The 21924-nt window shown below is 35.0% G+C and overlaps 1 protein-coding gene and 1 long non-coding RNA gene across 2 annotated transcripts in view; one reads left to right on the forward strand and one right to left on the reverse strand.

Moving 5' to 3' along the window:
* The window catches only part of LOC131383111 (uncharacterized), an 84739-nt gene extending 71448 nt beyond the window's left edge, over positions 1–13291 (reverse strand). The window contains exons 1-2 of the long non-coding RNA XR_009212889.1: positions 13126–13291; positions 1114–1255 (exon numbers count right to left, since the gene is read on the reverse strand). This is a non-coding gene — a long non-coding RNA (uncharacterized LOC131383111). The remainder of the gene's footprint in view (positions 1–1113; positions 1256–13125) is intronic.
* The window catches only part of MYOZ2 (myozenin 2), a 51304-nt gene that overhangs the window by 1824 nt on the left and 27556 nt on the right, over positions 1–21924 (forward strand). The window contains exons 3-4 of the mRNA XM_032146493.2: positions 13162–13331; positions 19598–19727. Coding sequence (XP_032002384.1) covers positions 13162–13331; positions 19598–19727 — 300 coding nt within the window. The remainder of the gene's footprint in view (positions 1–13161; positions 13332–19597; positions 19728–21924) is intronic.

Below are 21924 nucleotides of genomic sequence, written 5' to 3' on the forward strand. Positions count from 1 at the left end.
CTGCAATACAAAACCACTGTACTGGATTCAACTTGGTTCTCATGTTTTACTATAATGTCAAATTAGCTTGGAATAAAATGAGAATAATTCTGAATCAGATACCAGAACTGAATTTGTACCAATCCAAAGTTCCAAAATTCATGCCTCATTTAAAATTTCATGAATCTTTGTATTTCCAGCTTCAAGTAGTTTACTTGAAATTATTTTATAGCTTTTCTGATCAATGTGGCAAAAATCAGATGATCACTGGAGTTGGTGACAAAATTGTTTACCTTAAAATAGACATTTTATGTTATAATTTTCTAATGACATCCTAATCATAAAACAGTCAGTCCATTTAATGTATTCCAGCCTAAGTCATGTGTTGGAGTCTACTCTGTTAGCTCTGACATAGATCTATAAGAGTAAGAAGTTTTTTTTTCTTTTTTAATAAACATAACTATTGTTTTTATGAAAAATATTTGGGAGAAAACACACAATTATATATCAAAGTAGGGGAAAAACTCAAAACCACTATCTCATCACCAGTAAATCCTAGCCACATAAAATCAGCTGAAGCCCTCCCTCCCATGTCACTGGATGAGTATCAGCTCCCTTAAGAGGAGTCACATGCTCTGTCTTTGTTGGAATGTCAAGTATTTCAGATAACGTGGGGGATAATCAGACTCTTTCCAAGCTCATCCCAGATGAAATAACTTCAGTACTTTATGAAACAGCTCAAATATTTTTCTTCTCTTATTTCCTCTGACATTTTATATGGAACTTTAGTATTTGTATACAGCATGATGTTTAGAGATCTGGAGCTAGGGGAGTATAATTTTTTCTCAGGATGCATAAATAAAATGGACTTCAGAGAAACTTTTTTGGGAATGATCCTCCAAACTTTCATTTTGCAGCAGTAAAAATCTGGATAATTTAAGATAAAACATGCAACTGCTTTGATCTTAGTTGTAAGACTATACAAATCAAATTTTGACTGGATTGTCCTTTATAAAGATAAATTGAAAAGGCTGTTCCAGTCGAAATCCCCTTCTCCTGCCTTCTCTCCTTTCCCCTTGTGCATCAGAATTTTTTTTCAGCATCATAACTCATTTAATTTTTATTACTACTTACCAAAAACATTTAGCTTGGAGGAGTATAAAATGTGACAATGAGTTAGCTAAATCACTTGTTGTCCTCTTAACATGAGGTGGAAATTCAATCCCATTCTTATAGGGGAAAGAGATTGCAGCCGGTGAGTCTTTGAGATGAATCTCTAGAAAAATATAAGAACCAGAAATAGAGAGTTTTACATCAGAGCCCTCATTCCATCAGAAGGAGAGATAACCTCAAAGAATTATTGAAAAATTCTCTTCATATAGATTATAATGCTAACTGCATAGAATGAGTAAGAGGTGGACAACTCCCAGCCTCCACTAATCACACCCCCAAATTGTTGCTCATTTTGAATCCATTATGATTTGGTTTCAAATTATATACTAGAAGCAAATATACCACACTCTCAACAAATGACTTATAAAAAGCATCCCAAATATGAAGGCTGACTGCTTTTAGATTTACCTTCCTCATTATATCATAGTTATGATTACCATCATCATCACCTTGGCAGGAAGCAGAGCTAATGGTAAAGCTGTCCTGGTTACTCTTGTGAGACAAACCTCTGTGCTTTATATAAAAGTATCTCAGCCACAATTGTTACCATCTAACAAGTGCTATTGTAAAAGACAAAAAATAATTTGCCATTATCTGTGCATGAATTAGTTGTGGAGACGAGGAAAGATGGCCTCTAATAGTCCCCACCCAGGAGCCCTGTGCAATTTACCCGTAAATCTGTACATATTTTCCAATATTAATCATATTTTTCTCTTGTTCAGTAACTCATGTGAAACTTGAAGACTGAATGAAGAGAGAGCGGTAGGAAAGGATAAAAGGATAGGAAGTATTAAACTGATAAAGAGATGGGGCAATCAGAATGAAATAAGGAGAGGCACTCTAGAGAAACTGGCATCTGTTTAGAAATGCTGGGGGAAAGGAATTGGAATTTTAAAAACATAAGAAGAACTGGGAATATGATGTTCCCTGACTTTAAGCATGGATATTGCTGACAGTTTAGAATAAGAGCTTCATAAATAGAGAAGACCACAGTGCCTCCGAAGTAAGCTTCAGTCACCCTACAGTCCTCTCACCTGGGTTCCAGGATGGCTTTTTTTGGTATGTTTTTTGTTTGTTTTTTTCTCCTCATGATTGGGCAACAGCTTTCCCCAGCACACAGAAAAGAACTGGGCAGGTTGTTTTTTTTAACTTCAGGAAGAGAGCTTAGCTTTGTGGTCTGAAAACAGGAAGCCCAGGTTCTAAATGGAGTGCTGTTGTTAACGTGGTACCAGGGCTCCAGGGTTCCAGACTAGACATCAGATTTCACATCAGAAAATGAGGAAGGCTGGATTTGCTGATACATCTAATTATAAAATTCCATTATTCTAATTTACTGAGCTATGTGCAGAAACCAAACATCAGTGTGTTTGAGTTCCTCCATCAGTAAGAAAGGAAATGATAATATTGACATAAATTGCAAGGACTCCTTGAAAAAATACAAAGTCTAGAATTTCAGATGAAAGATTACATGAAGACCGCTTTTACTTCTCTTGTAGGAGCGTATCTTAAATTGTAACTAATCAAATCTTCAAAATCAAGATGAAGATGCCAAAAAGGCCTTTCATACCTCCTATCAAATATATAAAGTTTATAGAAGAAGAACTTAATGATTCAGTGTACAGGTTTGGTAATTTTCTGTGGTTTGTTTTAATCTTTCACATTAGCATTCTCATGGCTCCAAGAAAAATAAGAACTACAAAGGTTTGCATGTTTTATTTTGAAAACTGGTGTGCAGTCATATCTTGTGAATTCATAAGTTTTCTGAGCATCTAACCTCTAATAAGGCACTCCAGAAAACTAGTACAAGAGAACTAGGCTAAATTGTATTTTACACTGAAGTTGAAATTACAGAGTTCAATTCTAGCTATATTATTCCATCATCCTAACTTTCTTTGAAGGCTTTTTCGCTCAAATATGTTTTAGACATACATCCTATAAACAGTACTGGATTATTCTGTTTGTATAATTCAATACATTGGTAATGTCATTTTTTGAATGTTTATAGATTTATACAATTTTTAAATAATATTTTCATTAATGACAAATTTTTGAAAACTTTATAAAATAGCCTTAGAACTCAAATCAAGACAAAGACATATGAAATAAGAAAATAAAGAATCACAGATGGCATTCAAAATCAACTTTTTTATGTAGAGATAATTATCACAGAACTTTTTATCAATTGGAGTTTTAAGGCATTATCCAAAATCACAGTCTGGACTATGATCTTACACGTTATATGTAATATGTACATACATGTTACTTTATAGAAGAACATATTTTATGGACTATTATTCAACTACATAGGCCAACTGTCCAGGGACAGGAGGAAGAGTTCTGTGCAAATGCAGATAATCAATAAGCCCACCCTAAAGCAAATAAGCTTCAGCTAGCTACCCTCTAGCAATTGCAGTTGCCAATCATGGTAGAACAGTTTTAAACGGTCTTTTGTCTTACTACAATTATTTGTAAGCAAGTGTCTTTGCAAACCATGGATTAGATTAACTCATCTAACTGAAGTTCTGGATCAGTATAAATGACACCAATAGGAAAGTACACCTAGCCATATTATTTTCTTTCTTTCTTTTCTTTTTTTTTTTGAGATGGAGTCTTGCTCTGTTGCCCAGGCTGGAGTGCAGTGGTGCAATCTCTGCTCACTGCAACCTCTGCTTCCTGAGTTCAAGTGATTCTCCTGCCTCAGCCTCCTGAGTAGTTGGAATTACAGGTGCCTGACACTACGCTCGGCTAATTTTTGTATTTTTTCCGTAGAGACAGGGTTTTGCCATGTCGGCAGGGCTGATCTTGAACTCCTGACCTCGGGTGATCCACCTGCCTCAGCCTCCCAAAGTGCTGGGATTACAGGAGTGAGCCACCACACCCGGCCTTATTTTTAATAGATGATCTAATGCCACAAAGACAACCTTCTAAGCCATGAAGGCGAGGATATGTATTCTAAATAAAACATATCATTTATCAAGCATCAAGATTAAACACACCATTAAGAACCTGTGCAAGGGTTTGCAGTGAAGGGCAGGCAACAGCTGAACTTGGAATCTGTGTGCTCAGCTGACAGCGTTCTTGACTCTGAAAGTTTAAGTAATGAGAGTGATCACGCATTAGATTCCTTAACTCACAAATTGTTCTGAAACCCTTGCTCCAGTGACATCATAAATTTAACTATTAGAAGGGAAGGGAAGAAAATCTTGGAAAATTTTGTGTGTTTCGTTTATGCAAAATATCCCTGATATTGATGGATGTGTCCATTAGTATGCTATTATATATTTACAATTGGTTCTTGAATGGGGCAGCAGTAGGGATGTTTTGATTTGTAGAATTTGCAAATTTCTGTGGTATAAATGCTTCCACCATGGCCAAATTCAAGCTACCACCATGGAAGCACTAAATGCAGAGTTGGAAAGAGATATGCAGTAGTAGAACATTACATATTTTCCCCATACAGTTACAATGGATATAAATAACCTCAAGAGCGTAACATCTCTTCTATCTTTTATAATCTAAATGGAACTTGCTATTTTGAATTCAGAATCAAAAAGTTGAAATATCACATCTCCATCACACTGTCTAGTATGTTGAGGGATATTCACAGACACACTAAAAAATAAACTTGCTCATCCTTCCATGGTCCAAACACATAGTAACAGAGACTCCAAACACTTGCAAATAAGCAAGGGTGAATATTCCCTGTAGAACTCAGCAAAGCTGATGAGCAAATCCCGGGAAATTGTTGTAAAATACCCTCATGTACTCTGCTCTGTTTTTCTTATGCCTTTTCCATAGGCTATTTCTACCATTCCTGGGGACTGTGAAGCGCAGCATTTTGTTTTGTTTTGTTTTGTTTGGGGATACTAGAGAGCCAGACAGAGCTGTTCTGCATTGCATTAGGAAGAAGTATAAAAATTTTTAAACATTTTTAATAATAGACTTTATTTTTTAGAGTTTTAGATTTGAGGAAAGTGAGGGAGAAAGTACAATGAGTTGCTATATAAACTTCTTCCCCACTGCTGTTTCCTCTATTATTTGTATCTTGCATCAGTGTGTATTTGTAACAACTGATGAACCAATATTGATAACTGTTGAGCTCCATTTTTGCTGCTATAACACAATACCTGATACTGGGTAGTTTATACTGAACAGAAATTGATTCATGGTTCCAGAGGCCAGGTAGTCTAATATCAAGGTGCCAGCATCAAGGGAGGGTCTTTTTGCTGAGTCATCACATGGCAGAGGACAAGAGAGAAAAGGGCTGAATTCATCTTTTTATAAGGTCACAAATCCCACCCATGAGGGTGTGGTACTCATGGCTTAATTACCTTTTAAAGGTCTGAGCTTTTAAAGGTCTGTTACAATGGCAATTAAATTTCTTTCTTTCCCTCCCTCCCTCCCTCCCTCTCTCTCTCTCTCTTTCTTTCTTTCTTTCTTCTTTCTCTTTTTTCTTTCTCTCTTTCTCTCTTTCTTTCTCTTTCTTTCTTTCTCTTTCTTCTTTCCTTTTCTTTTCTTTCTTTTTCTTTCTTTCTTTCTTTTTTGAGACGGAGTCTTGCTCTATCACCCAGGCTGGAGTACAGTGGCCCGATCTCAACTCACTGCAACCTCTGCCTCCCAGGTTCAAGCGATTCTCCTGCCTCAGCTTCCCAGGTAGCTGAGATTACAGGTGCACACCACCACACATGGCTAATTTTTGTATTTTTAGTAGAGATGTGGTTTCACCATGTTGGCCAGGCTGGTCTCAAACTCCTGACATCATGATCCGTCCACCTGGGCCTCCCAAAGTGCTGGGATTATAGGCGTGAGCCACCATGCCTGGCCTGGCAATTAAATTTCAACATGAACTTTGGAAGGGACAGACATTCAAACCATAGCATTAACTAAAGTCCATAGTTTACATTAGGATTCACTCTTTGTGTTATGCAGTTCTATGGGCTTTCACAAATGCAGTGTCGTGTATCTGCCATTACAGCATCACACAGGATAATTTCTCAGCCCTAAAAATCCCCTATGCTCCACTTATTCATCCCTCTCTCTCTACCTCCTTCCAAGTCCCTGGCAACTACTGATCTTTATGCTACCTTCTAGTTTTGTCTTTTCCAGAATGTCAAATAGCTGGAATCATACAGTAAGTAGATTTTTCTAACTGGCTTCTTTTACTTAGAAATATACATTTGAGAATCCTTCATGTCTTTTCATGGCTTGATAGCTCTTAATTAAATTTTTTATTTTGAGTTTTTTTTAGATAATCATAGTTTCACATGCAGTTGTTAAGACATAATATAGGCAAAACTATAGTACAATATCACAACCAGAATATTGACATTGATACGGTCAAGAGACATAACATTTCCATTCCCATAAGGGTCCCTCATGTTGCCCTTTCATAGCCATACCCACTTCTCTCTAGGCCCCATCTCTCCTTAAACCCTGACCAATCACTATTCTGCTCTCCATTTCTATAATTTTTCTGTAATTTCAAGAATGATATACAAATGGAATCATATGGCATATAACCTTTTGGGAATGGCTTTTTCACTCAGTGTAATTCTCTAGAGATTCACCCAGGTCTTGTTCTCAATGATTTGTTCCCTTTTGTTGCTGAATACCATGCTGTGGATGGACCACAGTGTTCTTAATGGTTTACCCATTGAAGTACATCTGGGCTGTTTTCAGTTTTTGATGATCAAGAAGGAAGATGCTATGAACATTTGTGTATATGATTTTGCAAGAACACAAGTTTTCATTTCATTGGGATAAATGTCCAGTATTGCTGGGTAGTTCTGCATTCAGCAGCAAATGGTGCTGTCATCATTTTTCATTACAGACATTCTGATAGGTGTATAGTGATATATCATTGTGATCTTAATTTGCATTTCCCTAGTGACTGATGAGGTTTACCATCTTTTCAAATGCTTATTTGCCATCTGTATATCTTCTTCAGTTGAAATGCCTCTTCATGTTTTGGCCCACATTCTAATTGGATTGTTTGCTTTTTTAATAGTGAATTTTGACAGTTCTGTATTTATGCTAGACTGTTTTCAAGGTTACATGTTTTGAAAATATTGTTTCCCATTCTGTAGCTTGTCTTTTCATCCTCTTAGCAGGGTCTGTCTCAGAGCAAAAGTTTTTAATTTTGATGATGTCCAGTTTATCAATTATTCCTTTTATGGATTGTGATTTTGGTGTTGTTTAACAACTCTTTGCCTAGCCCTAGGTCCCAAAGATATACTAAAGTGATTTTTCTTCCTTAGCCCGTTAACATGGTGAATCTTTGCCTAGCTCTAGATCTCAAAGATATAGTAATGTGATTTTTCTTCCTTAGCCTATTAACATAGTGAATTACATTGATTGATTTTTGAATAGTGAAACAGCCTTGCCTCCCTGGATTAAACCCCACTGGCTCATGATATAAAATTCTTTTTTATATATTGCTTAATTATATTTGCTAATAATATGTTAAGGATTTTGCTTCTATGTGTATGTAGGATATTGTTTTGTAATTTTTTTTTTTTTTGAGATAGGGTCTCACTCTGTCACCCATGTTGGAGTGCAGTGGCCTGATCTCAGCTCACTGCAACCACCTCCCAGGCTCAACTGATCCTTCCACCTCAGCCTCCCAAGTAGCTGGGACCAACACACCACCATGCCCAGCAAAATTTGTGTGTGTGTGTGTGTGTGTGTGTGTGTGTGTGTGTGTTTGGTAGAGACGTGGTTTCATTATGTTGCTCAGGCTGGTCTTGAACTCTTGAGCTCAAGCAATCCACCTAACTCAGGCCTCCCAAACTGCTAGGATTACAGGCGTGAGCCACCCGCCTGGCCTGTCTCTGTGTGTTGTCTTTCTCTGGCTTTGGTATCAGAGTATTATTACTTTAATGAAATGAACTAGGAAGAACTCTCTTCTATTTTGGGGCAGAGATTATGTGGCGTTGGTGATGATTGTTCTTTAAATATTTGGTAGAATTCTCCAGTGAAACCATTTAAGTCTGAATCCTTTTGAGGGGTGAGGAGATTTTTAGACTATAAATTGAATTGCCTGAATCGTAATATAATTAATCAAGTACTCATTTCATGTTGGGTGAACTGAGATAATTTGTGCTTTTTGAGGAACTGGTCAATTTTTTCTAAGTGCTCAAGTTTATGTGAATTTATATGTAGAATTGTTTGTAGTATTAATATTCTTATTATCTGTTTGCTATCTGCAGTGTCTGTAATGCTATCTCTTATTTTGTTCCTAATATTGTTAATTTGTGTCTTCTCTATCTTTTCTATGTTAATCTTACTAGAGATTTATCAATTTTACTGATCTTTTAAAAACCAGCTCGATACTTCATTGATTTTCTCTATTGTTTTTCTGTTTTTTATTTCATTGGTTTCTGCGCTTATCTTTATTATTTCTTTCCTTCTGCTTGCTTTGGGTTTATTTTGTTCATCTTTTTTTTTTTTTTACATTTTTTGGGGTAGACACTTAGTTTATTGATTTGATACTTTTTTCTTTTTTAACCAAGCATTTAGTGCTATAATCCTCTCAGCACTGCGTTGTTTCCCATAAATTTTGATATGCTGTATTTTCATATTCATTTAGTTCACTGAATTTTTCATTTCCTTTGAGACTTCCTTTTTGTCCCATGAACTATTTAGAAGTATGTTGATTAGTTTCCAAGTGTTTGGAGATTTTCCTGTTATCATTCTATTACTAATTTCTAGTTTGGTTTTATTGTGATCAGTGCTAACACTCTGAATAATTTAATCATTTTAATTTGTTGAGGTTTATTTTATAGCCCAGGATATGATCTATCTTGATATATATTCCACTGGCACTTGAAAGAAATGTATGTTCTATTGTTGTTGAATAAAATATAAATGTCAATTAAGTCCTATTGGTTGCTAATATTATAGAATTTTATATTCTTACTGCTCTTCTGGCTAGTTGATCTATCATCTGTTGAGATGGGGGGATTAAAATTCCAACTATAATTGTAAATTTGTCTATTTCTCCTTTTAGTTCTACATTTTTTACCTTAAATATTTTGTAGCTCTGTTTTGGTGCATATACATTTGGGATTTCTAGGTAATCTTTGTGGATTCACACTTTAATCATTACATAATGCCCTTCTCCGTCTCTGGTAATGTTTGTTGCTCTGATTTTATCTGATATTACTATCAGATAATATTTGGTTGATGTTGCTTGACATATATTTTTCCAATCTGTTACTTTCACTTGCTTATAATGTTATTATAGGCAGTGAGTTTCATGTAGGCAGCATAGTTCAACAAACCATAGTTGGTTCACTTTTAATCCAATCTGACATCAATTGATGTATTTAGATTCTTTACATTTAATTTATTAATGTATTAGATCTTAAGTATGTAATTTTATTTTTAGTTTTCTGTTTGTCATCTCTGTTTTACATTCCTGTGTTCTTTTTTCTGCCTTCCTGGAGATTACTTCAGAGTTTCATTTTGGTATAGTGTTTTCAAATGTATCTGTTCATATAGCTTTCAGGAGTTGCTCTAAGTATTGCATTATATATTCATAACTTATCACAGTCTACTGATGTTGTCATTTTACCAGTGCAAGTATAGAAAATTTATCTACTTTTGGCCAGGCACGGTGGCTCATGCCTGTAATCCCAGCACTTTGAGAGACCGAGGTGGGCAGATCACTTGAGGTCAGGAGTTCGAGACCAGCCTGGCCAACATGGAGAAACCCCGTCTCTCCTAAAAATACAAAAATTAGCTGGGTGTGGTGGTGGCAGGCACCTGTAATCTCAGTTACTTGGGAGGCTGAGGCAGGAGAATCACTTGAACCTGGGAGGCGAAGGTTGCAGTGAGCCAAGATCGGGTCACTGCACTCCAGCCTGGGTGACAGAATAAGATTCTGTCTCCAAAAAAAAAAAACTACTTTGATGTCTTTTTATCCTCTCCTGTTTATAAAATAATTGTCTTAAGTATTTCTTCTACATACATTTACATCAGTCAGTGTTATAATTTTGGCTTCTATCATAAAATATAATTTAGAAAGCTCAAGAGAAGAAGGGAAGCCTACTGTATATACCTATATTTCTGCTTACTATATACCTTCTTTATCTCTGATGTTCCAGGCTTCCTTCTTTTATTGTTTCCTTTCTGTTTAAAAAAAACTTCATTTAGCCATTCTTTTAGGGTAGGCTTTCAGGCAACAAATTCTCTTAGTTTTCCTTCATCTGAGAATGTCTCAACTTCCCTTTTATTTCTTGCAGGATATTTTTCACTGAGTATGAGATTCTGGGTTGACAATTCTTTTCTTGCAGCACCTAGAAAAATATGGTACAACTTCCTTTTGGCCTCCATGGTTTCTGATGAGAAATCCACTATTATTCTAGTTATTTTCCCCTTATAAGTAAGTTGTTTTCCTCTGGTGGCTTTCAATATTTTTTCTTTGTCTTTAGTTTTCAGAAGCTTAATTATAAGTCTTGTTGTGAGTTATTCAGGTTTATTATGTTTAGGGTTCTCTTAGCTTCTCGAATCTGTAAGTTTATATCTCTTGTCAACTTTAGGACATTTTTCAGCCATGATTTCTTTAAGTACTTTTCCAGCCTCCCCTTATTTTTCCTCTCTTTCTGGAACTTTAACGACATGAATGCTGTATCTTTTTTTAGAGTCCCATGAATCCCTAAGAATACCTCATTTATTTGTTTTCAAGTCTATTTTTCTCTGTGTTATTCTTATTGGGGAGCTTCTATTATTCTAACAGCTAAGTGATTTTTCTCATTTGCCCCCTCTATTTTACTATTGAGCCTATTCAGTGAGCTTTTTATTCAGGTTATTATATTTTGTGTTCTAAAATTTTTGTTTGGTTCTTTACATCTTTCATTTCTCTACCGAGATTTTTTTTTTTTTTTTTTCTGCTGCTGATGGAGTCATCGGCAAAAAAAACCTTTCCATTTAAAGAATTTGTTTCAGGTGGTTTCCTAACTGCTTTCTGAAGCATTGTTTTAAATTATGGGTACTTTAAAATCTTTGTCAGATAGTTTTAACATCTCAGTCATCAGAGTGTTGGCATTTGATTTTTTTTTTTATTTTTCATTCAGTTTGAGATTTTTCTAGTTCTTTGTATGATAAGTGATTTTCAAATTTAAGCCTGGACATTTTCACATTATATTCTGAAACACTTGCTCTTTAAATAAGCCTTCTTTTTCATCTGTTCTTATCTGACACTGCTCCAGCAGAGAAAGGGGAGTGCCAACTCATTACTGCCAGGTGAATGTAGAAGTCTGGGTTCCCTATTTGGCTCCACTGAAACTTGAGGGGAGCCTCTTTGTTATTGCTAGGAGAGGACAGGAGTTCAGACTCCCACAGTCTTCACTAAGACTGCGGAGACAAGGAGCTAGTTACTGGCCAAAAGGAATGAAAGTCCCAACTTCCCACTCAGTCTCTCTGACACCACCCTAGTGGGAGTATTGGAGAAACTTGCTACAGCCTCACAGGGTGAAATTCTGGGCTCCCCACAAGATCTTAATGTGGGTGAGAGCGAGGTCAAAGTGTTTTCTGTGGTGCTTGGCTAAAGTAGCGCGGCCATTGTCTAAACATTTGCTGTCTTGCAGAGGCAGCTCCTTTCCTGGTCCTTTAGCTGGAGAGAACAACCTTTTGTTCGTGCTTTGTTTGTCTGGATCTCTTGGTGTTTCTGGGTTGCCATCATCTTCAGCTTCAAGTCTGAGATTTAGGGGCTAAAACAAAACCCAGAGTATTAACCACCATGTTGTTCCTTGGGTCCTAGGGTCCCTAGTTTGTCTGCCTATTTGTTTACACTTTCAGCATCTTTTATTTATTTATTTATAATGTCCAACATGTGAGGTTGTACTTAATAGCTTTACAGGAAAAAATACATCTACTTCATCTTCCCAGAAGCAAAAATCTTGATATTGTGACTTTTATAATTAGTGGACTCCTCTGATTTTACCTGTAAAAACAAAACATGTAAACTAATTTTTCTTTCAAAAGAAAAGCGGAGAGAAAATTTAACAAGTAATTCTGTTGTTTTATTCTAAACATTCCCCAAAGCGTAATTGTTATGGTTAATATATCATATCATCAAAGAATGTTGCCCCAATCAAAATAATTATTTATTTTCCTAATGGCCCAATTTTTCTTCCTATGCATTTAATGGTAGTCAACGGTGGCAAAAAGACTCTGTGGGTATTACAGAAATATATTCGTGATTAAAGAAGCAAGTGGAAAGGTTGTGTCTCTTTTGGATTTTGGAAAAACTGTTTAGTAATAGAAATAGGAAATAACACATTTACTGAATGTCTGATACATTTAAGGTATGGGAGACACAGAAAGTAAAACCTGAAGAAAATGCAAACCATAAAACAAATAAAGCAAAATCAAATATATATGATTCAGTGTTATGGAAATATAGAGAATGAATGAGTAATTATGAATAAAAATTTTAGGTAAGAAATTAATATAAATGGCATTTGAGCTGGATTGGGGAAAAAGTTCACTGAATACTTACCATCTGCCTACTTTATGGAGGTTACTCAGTGCTAGATGCAGAATAAATAGTATTTTGACCGAGTCTGGGAAATGGGGTGGGGTGGAGTGGGAGGGTAGGCATTTCAGTAGGGGGATAGCTAAAGCTGACACATAAAAATGTGGGGAGCAAAACACAGTTTATGAATATAACTATGAAGCCATGCTATTTGAAAGCTCATTCTATATGGAGAGACTAAATTGTACTAGTAGTAATTACAGCTAACTTTTATTCACACTATGTGCCAGATACCAGGCTACATGCTTTATATGAAGCATTTTTATTTCATTCTCATATTAATGCTTTGCAATAGGTATTAGTATTATTAGCTCCACATTAGAGATGAAGGAACTGAGGTTTAGAGAAAATAAGTAACATACTTATGATCATGCAATTAGAGAGTGGTGGAATTTTAGAATTAAGAAATTTGTAAAAGCATTAAAAATGCTTACCTTGAGATTTTTACTCATATGAATATTGTTTTACAGATGTTGATGGCATGGACCTGGGCAAAAAGGTCAGCATCCCCAGAGACATCATGTTGGAAGAATTATCCCATCTCAGTAACCGTGGTGCCAGGCTATTTAAGATGCGTCAAAGAAGATCTGACAAATACACATTTGAAAATTTCCAGTACCAATCTAGAGCACAAATAAATGTAGGTATAACTTGAACAGGTAGTATCCAAATGAATGAGCAGTATTTCCAAATTTGTATGTATGACTAGTTTCTCAAGCAAGTATTCTATATATCTTCTTTCAATTTATTCTGTTAGGCTTTTTTTTTATCACAATGAATAGTTTAGGTGGGTAAACAAAAGAAGCATTATGTATGATATGTGTATGCTTTTAGTTCAAGAGGGACATTGTAACTTGTAGATTTGGCACTGAGGAACTTGTCTGTTCCACTAAGAGGAGGGAGAGGGAATGGAGAGAAGTGGTACTAAAAGTTTCCATGGTCTTATCACAACTAGTTACATGTTTGAGATGGAAACACTTCCAAAGCACATAGCGCTCCACAAGCGAGGATAAGCATTTTATTTGTTGAGTAAATCTTGGCACTGAAACATGCCTGGGAACTACAGACACATTCAATGTCCTCTCAAAGCATTTACTCCACATTGTGTAGGGAAGTCTGGTACTCACTAATGACAAAAACTAGTTTGGATATAACTCTTTGGACAGAGATTTCCCCAACTCAAAGCTAATAAACAAATAAAAATCAAACTACATTTTACATATTGTATTAATATTACGTTCACTTAAACTGTTATTTAAAGAGATTGTAGAGGAAAAAGTTGATAGTGGAAAGGCAACCAGCTTTGGGAAAATGGCTTTAAAATTCAAATGGCTGGCATGAAGAATCAAAAAGGAACAGTGCATTCGTCCTAAATTTGAAAAGATCATGATGACTTCAACAAATATGTTTTATTTACTGATAGTTTCTTCCTAGGGCTATGAAAGATTTACTTACAAATTTAAGCCTGAAAACTTACCGGCTCCCATCACTAGTAAGTTGTTTTGAATGGACAGCTCACTTCTTTACAGCAAACAGACTAATTTCCCTGATTTATTTTATCATAATTACTAAAACACATTATAGAAACTAATATCTACATCCACAAACACCAAAATTTTGTTTCCCATATTTCTATTTTCCTTGTTATGTTTTTTGTTAACAGAAAATGTTGAGAGGACACTTAACAAATTTATTTTCATATTTGTGAGCATTCTTCAGCCATCCATTGATTGAATCTAGTTCTAATTGTGAATTCAGTTAGCCATCAAATCTTACTCAGCTATAGTATTTATACTTGTGAGGAGTGACTTTTTAATTGAAGTCAATGTACCCTATAAGTATGCCCAGTATCCTCTTATCAAAAACATCTTGTAAGTATGAGTCAAAAATAATCCCTACCCCATCTGCTGGAGTCTATGTAATCATATTCTTTCAATAATGACAATAGAGAAGGCTCTCTATGGAGTAGTACAAAATAAGGTGGCTTAAGGAAGTCTTTGAAAAGTCATCTACAAGTTTAGACATTTGAATAAATGAATAATGTCAGTTTTTATAACTTCCACTTACATCTCTAGGAATAATGCTTTAACTACAATTCTGAAGAAAGGTTCAATAAGATTTAAAATGTCCCTGTGAACACAACATATTCTCTTACCACCAATTCAAATTACCAATTCAAATTATTACCAGTTCAAATTCAAAATTACCAATTCAAATTATTGATTATAATTTTATACACCTGTGTTCGAATGTGTTCTGGTTACACATAATATATATAAGAACATGTCTTGACAATTTTTCACTATTCCCAGAAGACTGGGCACTGAATAAATAAAATGACCCCAAACAGGTTTATTGAAATAAATAATTAAATATTGATAAATAACTCAAAGCAATAAGCAATAATAATGTATGCAATAAAGTCATATTTTATTGAGTGACATAACATACTCTAAAGTGTGATGAATTTTACTCTTCTTTCAAAATAAGGAAAGTAGTATTCAAGGAAGTATGTTCATTTGACTTAAGCAACACCATAATAAAGAAGATTGATACTCAGCTGTCAGAATTCTAGAATTCTTGGCACCAACTTCTCTCATGGTGTAATTAAAGGAAAATCTTGCCTGGGAATCAGGAGACCAAGGTTTGGTCCTGGCTGTCCCACTAGCCATGTGATTTAGCATTAACTCAAAAAGGGTTGCTTTTTTTTTTTTTTTTTTTTTTTGCCTTTCTGAATTTTCCCCCTCATTTTAAAAATAAAGGTACACACCCCATTGCTCTCTCAGGTGCCTTCTGTCTTTAATGATCTGTGTGTTGCCTGATCTTAATTCAAAAAATTACTTGCACAATAAATCATTAAGGAAGATAGTGAGCCACATTGTACAATGATACATTTACTTTGTCAAGGCTGTAGATTGCAACTTGAAACGTTAATATGACAGGAATTCAAAAATATTATTAGACTCAGGTCTATTTCCATTCATATTCATTTATACTTTTGGCAAATATTTATTGGGTGCCTATTATGTTCTAGATACTATGCTGCAAGCTCAAAGATAAATAAATACGGGCTTTATCTAGTGATAGAGAAACCGAATGACATTGAAAGATAAGAGAGCTTTTATTTACTTATAATCTAGTTCTTGAATGATCCTTATATGATTTATACCACATTAATCTAATTTGTTGACTATATTTTCTGGAACAAGCTTTTACTTTTACTGCTTCTCTTGAGCAACAGATGTTGTCAAAGTAATAATTTAACTCAGCTTTATATATTTCTTATTCTAGTATAATGTTGAAGACCTCATATAAATGAAAATATAAACCACCTCCCTGGTAATTAATGCCATTTGTTCAAATACTACCATTTTAAAAACAGAAAAAATAAGTGTAGCTTTGAATTCTACTGGTGAGGGACACTGGCAAATTCAAGCTACATATACTTTCTATGACACAAACAGTAATAATAGTAAATATGTGTTCCTAAAAAGAAATGAACATTGCTTGCTACATGAGCCAATTTTGAAGCCCTAGTTCATAAACTATTTTTTAACCAAAATGGCAAAATGGAGATGGGTGAAGAAAATAGGCCACCAAAAATAAAGTAAAATGGAAGAATGCTTCATGATAACTAAAATTCTCTTCTTATAAGTTACTGCAAAAGGATATTATATTTTTTGAATCACTAGAAATCTAAAATACTACTGGGAAAATGGGAAGTATACTATTAAAAGTAATTCTGAAATAAGACCACACTAAATAATTGGAACTCTAAATATATGTTTGCTTTGTTCAAAAAATAACTTCTACCATGTGTTTGGCACAAAGCATAGAACAGACAAAGAAGCTTTCTTTTTATTTCTATTGATATTTTAACAGAAATCATGTAAAGAATCTTCTATATGCGTTTTTAATTTACATAGTCATAATCTATAGGATATGGCTCTAGTTTTGTTTTCTTTAGGGTCAACTTAACTGAGGTAAAAAGAGACATATTTTCATTTGTCTTTCCAACTTTTCTGAAAGGAATTGCAGATGATGGAATGCTATGATGTAAAGCTTATAATTATATAGATTACTACCTAACTATTATAAGGCTCTGCTTATTTTCTTAATGATGATGTAGAGGTACTGGATGTCTCCTGATAATTAATGACTAACAAGAAAGTGTTGATTTTCTTGCTCATCATTAATCCCCAGGAAGAGGTTACAGAAGGTATTACAATTCCTAGAAATTAATATAGGTAGAATTATTTGTAAGTTTAGGTGAAATTCATTTAATGAACACATTCTAGGAACTTAGAAAATGTTATTCTTTGTGCATTATACATTTAAACTTCCTAAATTTATCTCAAATGCCTTTTTATTTATGTTAAAGTTATCATGAACTTTACACTTTTTAAAGAGGTAGTATCGGTTTAGAAGTAAAAACAAAAAGATAGTAATCTAGTCAATTATTAAGTCCAACACTCAAGATAGGAGCTGAGTTCAAAATGCAAAATGTTATATTACACACAGACACACACACACACACACACACACACACACACACACACACACACACAACACACACACACACACACACACACACACACACACACACACACACACAATCCCCGTCTTAGTCCATTCATGTTGTTATAAAGTAATAGCTGAGACCAGGTACTTTATAACGAAAAGAGGTTTATTTGACTCATGGTTCTGTGAGCTGTACAAGAAGCATGGCATCAGCACCTGCTTCTGGTAAGGGCCCCCGGAAACTTCCACTCATGGCAGAAAGGAAAGGGGAGTTGGCATCACATGGTGAGAGAGGAAGGAAGGAAGAGAGAGGAGGGAGGAGGTGCCAAGTACCTTTTAACAATCAGTTCTCATAGGAACTAATTACTACGAGGATGGCACCAAGTCATTCATGAGGAATCCACCTCCATGACCAAAAACGCCTCCCATTAGGCCCCAACTCCAACACTGGAAATGAAATTTCAACATGAGATTTAGAGGGGACAAATATCCAAATCACATCAGTGGCCAACTAGACTTCAACCAGATTATAAATAGGGTGGGGACTCCAAATGACATAAATGCAATACCAAAACCCAGGTAACAGGAACAAATAAAGAAAGAGCATGAGAAGGTGGCATAGGTTTTATTGAAGTATTGGGATAATACAGAATATGGAGACATTTCCAGTAGATTAAGTTAGTTAGAAAGAAGAGGGAAATTGTAAGATGGGTCTTAGAGGAAACCTAGGATTTGGTTTAGTAAAGAACAGAAAGGAGGGCATTCCAAGCAGGCGAAACAGCTTGTGGGGCTGAGGAGGGCAGAGGGTAGTAGTGGGGAACTGGCTTGTGGAAGTTTGCAAGGAATGAGAGGTAATGTTTAGGAGGTGAGTACGACATCTACACTACCAGGCAAAAGAGTTTGCATTTTATTCACTAGGCAATTAGGAACAATTTCTAAAGATTGGAATAATGCCATATCAGCATTTGTATTCGGTCTGACTGGAAGGAAAATGCTTGGTGGAAAACGAACAGAAGGTAGATGATGACATGATAAAGTATGAGCAATGAGGATAACAGGCACATGAAGACTAAAGTGAAAGAGGAAGATGGCATTTTAAAAAATGTCATAGTGAAAAAGAATCAGCTGGTTTTGGCTATTTATTCACTAAAAATTCAGCTAATATTCGCTGACTGCTTGTGCTATATAAGGCACCATCTTAGGCTTTGTAAAAGACATATGGGCAAAATGAAATTCCCTGTTCTCAAGTAGCTAACAAGCTAGTAAATGAAACAGGACACAAAATATTATTTTAAAGGTGAATTATAGTAAATGATATGGGAGCAGCGAGAAGAAAGACAAAAAACTTTTTATTGGAAGGGGAGGAAGAATAAGGGAAGGGGTGTTTTTTAAATCAGGACAGATCTGACCATGGTAATGATGGAGAGGGGGCCTCTTGCTAGGGGAACTCCTATGATCAAAGATCAAAGGTAGAAAGGTGGAAAAGCATACAAGATAATGGGGGAATCTTGATCTATGATCAAAGGTAGAAAAGCATACAAGATAATTGGGGAATCATAAGTGGCTTGGTTTTAAGCTTAGGGTACATCTTTAAAAACTGATGAGACTAGGTAGGCGGGTCTCAGTGCAAGGCTAAAATATTTAGGCTTGTTCAGTACGCAATAAAGTGTGAACATGATGATGAGTTTGCAATTAGGCATGTGATGTTTAAAGTTTTAAAAATTTTTAAAGTTGTAATATTTTTGCTATAAGTTTTAACCTCGGGCAGAGACAGCTCTTTTTTTCAGCATTTTTTCAGCATTTTATTTTCTAAAAATCACAAATTTTTCCTTTTGCAAGTCTATGCAACTTAAAATATAAATGATTTTTGGTTTTTTGGAGTACATGATTGCCGTTCAAATTTCAGGTTAGATTTTTAAACTTTCTATACACTAAAAAATCTAATTAAAGCCCAAATATAAATACAATGGAACATAAGATTTACTAGGCCAAATGCTTGGCCAATGTGCTCTACATTATTAGATTAGTAAGGATTCAAAAATTAAATACATTTATCTCATAGGGATGTTCTAAATAGAAAATGAAATTATTGGTATGAACCACTAGACATAGTGCCTGGCACACAGTAAGGCTCAATTAATTTCAGCTCTAATCATTATTAAGTGGACTGTCATCATAAAACAGATCTTAGACTGATGTCAGTAAATCTTCTCATTCAAGTGCACAACCATCTTACTATGAAAAAAATTATTGAGGTCCCAGGAAGTAATGAAGCGACATTGCATTTAAATCATAAATATACAATTGAAGTTTTGCATCTATAGCTCCTATTATTGTGCTTACATTTTTAAGTTTTCAGCAGAGTTTACTTTTGATTAAATACAGCACAGTATTGCTATGCAGAATGGGAAAGTGGATGGAAGTAACTTGGAAGGTGGTTCGCAGCAAGCCCCCTTGACTCCTCCCAACACCCCAGATCCACGAAGCCCTCCAAATCCAGACAACATTGCTCCAGGTAACCAATCCCCTTACCAATAGAGAAATAAAGTTTCTGTGTACCTAATGATATGACTCAAGGCATTTAAAGCCTTTATTAAATAATATTTAAATAATATATCTTTTCTCATTAAGTATGTTTTTTGGGCCCCAGGCACGGTGGCTCACACCTGTAATCCCAGCACTTTTGGAGACGAGGTGGGTGGATCACCTGAGCCCACAAGTTTGAGACCAGCCTGGATCACGTGGTGAAACCTAGTTTCTACAATAAATACAAAATTTAGCTGGGTATGGTGGTGCACACTTGTAGTCCCAGCTACTTGGGGGGCTGGGGCAGGAGGATCATTTGAGCCCAGGAGGTGGGGGCTGCAGTGAGCCATGATCACACCACTGCACTCCAGCCTGGGTAACAGAGTAAGACCCTGACTCAAAAAAAAATTTTTTTTTGGATAAATACAAGACAAATGCAAAAATTCAGACCTAAAGGAATCACATAAAACATTTATAGTAGCCATATGTTCTTTGTTTTAGATGGTCTGTCAATCACCTGCTATATTGAAAATTATAATAAGTAATTTGTAATTATATTGAAATCCTATTCGCATAGGACTATACAATTTATAAAGTGCTGTGATATATATTGCCTTCTTTAATTTCACAGTAACTATGACATATTAATTGCAGTCCTCATTTTATAAATTAAGATGTTGAGGTTACGAATGCCTATGAAGCAACAAAGAATGAATAAAACCTAGTATTTGACAGCACAACAGGGTGAACATAGTCAGTAGTAACTTAATTGTACATTTTACAATAACTAAAAGAGTATAACTGGATTGTTTGTAACATAAAGAATAAATGCTTAAGATGATGGATACCCCATTTATCCTGATGTAGTTATTGCACATTGCATGCTGTTATCAAAATATCTAATGAACCCCATAAATATATACACCTGTTATGTACCCACAAAAGTTAAAAATAAAAATCTTTTAAATTAAAATTACAAGAGAAAAAAGAATTAGGGCCATGCACAGTGGCTCACACCTATAATACCAGCACTTTGGGAGGCTGAGGAGGATCACTTTAGGCCAGGAGCTCGAGACCAGCCTGGTCAACGTAACAAGACCCTATCTCTGTAAAAAATAAATAAATAAAACAAAAAAGAATTAAGCCCAGATCTGGTACCAAATTTACAAGTGCCTCATGTCAACAGACCTTATGGAGATTTCTTTTTTTATTCTCTGTTCCCTCATAGGACTTTCAATGCAGCTCCTAAAGAGTATACATTTGTTTATCATTTTAAAAGAGAATCAACTCCTTAGTCAGTTTATAGTTTTTATAAATAATGTTGGGTATTAAAATAGGACATCTTTCAAAAAATTACATTATCTAATTAGACAACTTTTCCAAGTAACCTATAGTGTCTTTGAAAATTCAAGCATTTCCTCAAGAGTAATGTATAGATTTCAAAAATTTAAAATAGTTAGATCTTGAAACTAAAGATATATGTCTAATTTTTGTAAAATAAACAGTAAATTTAGCAAAAGTACTCCTAGCATTTTTCTCAAATGTAATACTATTTTTGAAAATATGTAAATATTTTGAGATAATGTTATACAGGTACAGCACCTATACAACATTAAATATTATTTAAAAATAAGGTATTAGAGCATTCTTAATGAGCACGATGAGAAAAACTATGGATAGACTTAGCAAAATAACACTGAAGGTAACCAATTAGGCATAATTAAAATGCATACAATTCTGAAATGGATTATTTTAATAAAGTTCTCTGGTAGCTTTCAACAAAAGTTATGGCAGAAAAGCAGGTAATAGGGTCTGTATCTACATCATCAACCACATGAGAAAAGAAATAAGGTTTAGAATCAGACATATCTGGGTTCAACCCTATGGGTCTTCCTGTTTTACTACCGTGCTGGGAAAGGAAATACATCTCTTTGGGCCCTAGTTTTCTCAATATGTAAAATAGAGAAAGAAATCTCACTTCATAGGGTCACTGTGCAAAGTGTGATGGTATGAGTATAGTCCCTAACACATAATAAGCACTCAGTTAAAGTTAATTTTTTCCCCATCCACCTTTACATCCTTCTTATGCAATATAATACGCAGATACTATCTGAGCTCCAACCACTGTACTACAACCCCTGCTTACTTTTTGGAGTTTTTTTTTCTTTTATTAAATAGGAAAGAGA

This window comes from Hylobates moloch, unplaced genomic scaffold, assembly GCF_009828535.3.
Source record: "Hylobates moloch isolate HMO894 unplaced genomic scaffold, HMol_V3 SCAFFOLD_3, whole genome shotgun sequence".
NCBI classification, from domain to species: Eukaryota; Metazoa; Chordata; class Mammalia; order Primates; family Hylobatidae; genus Hylobates; species Hylobates moloch.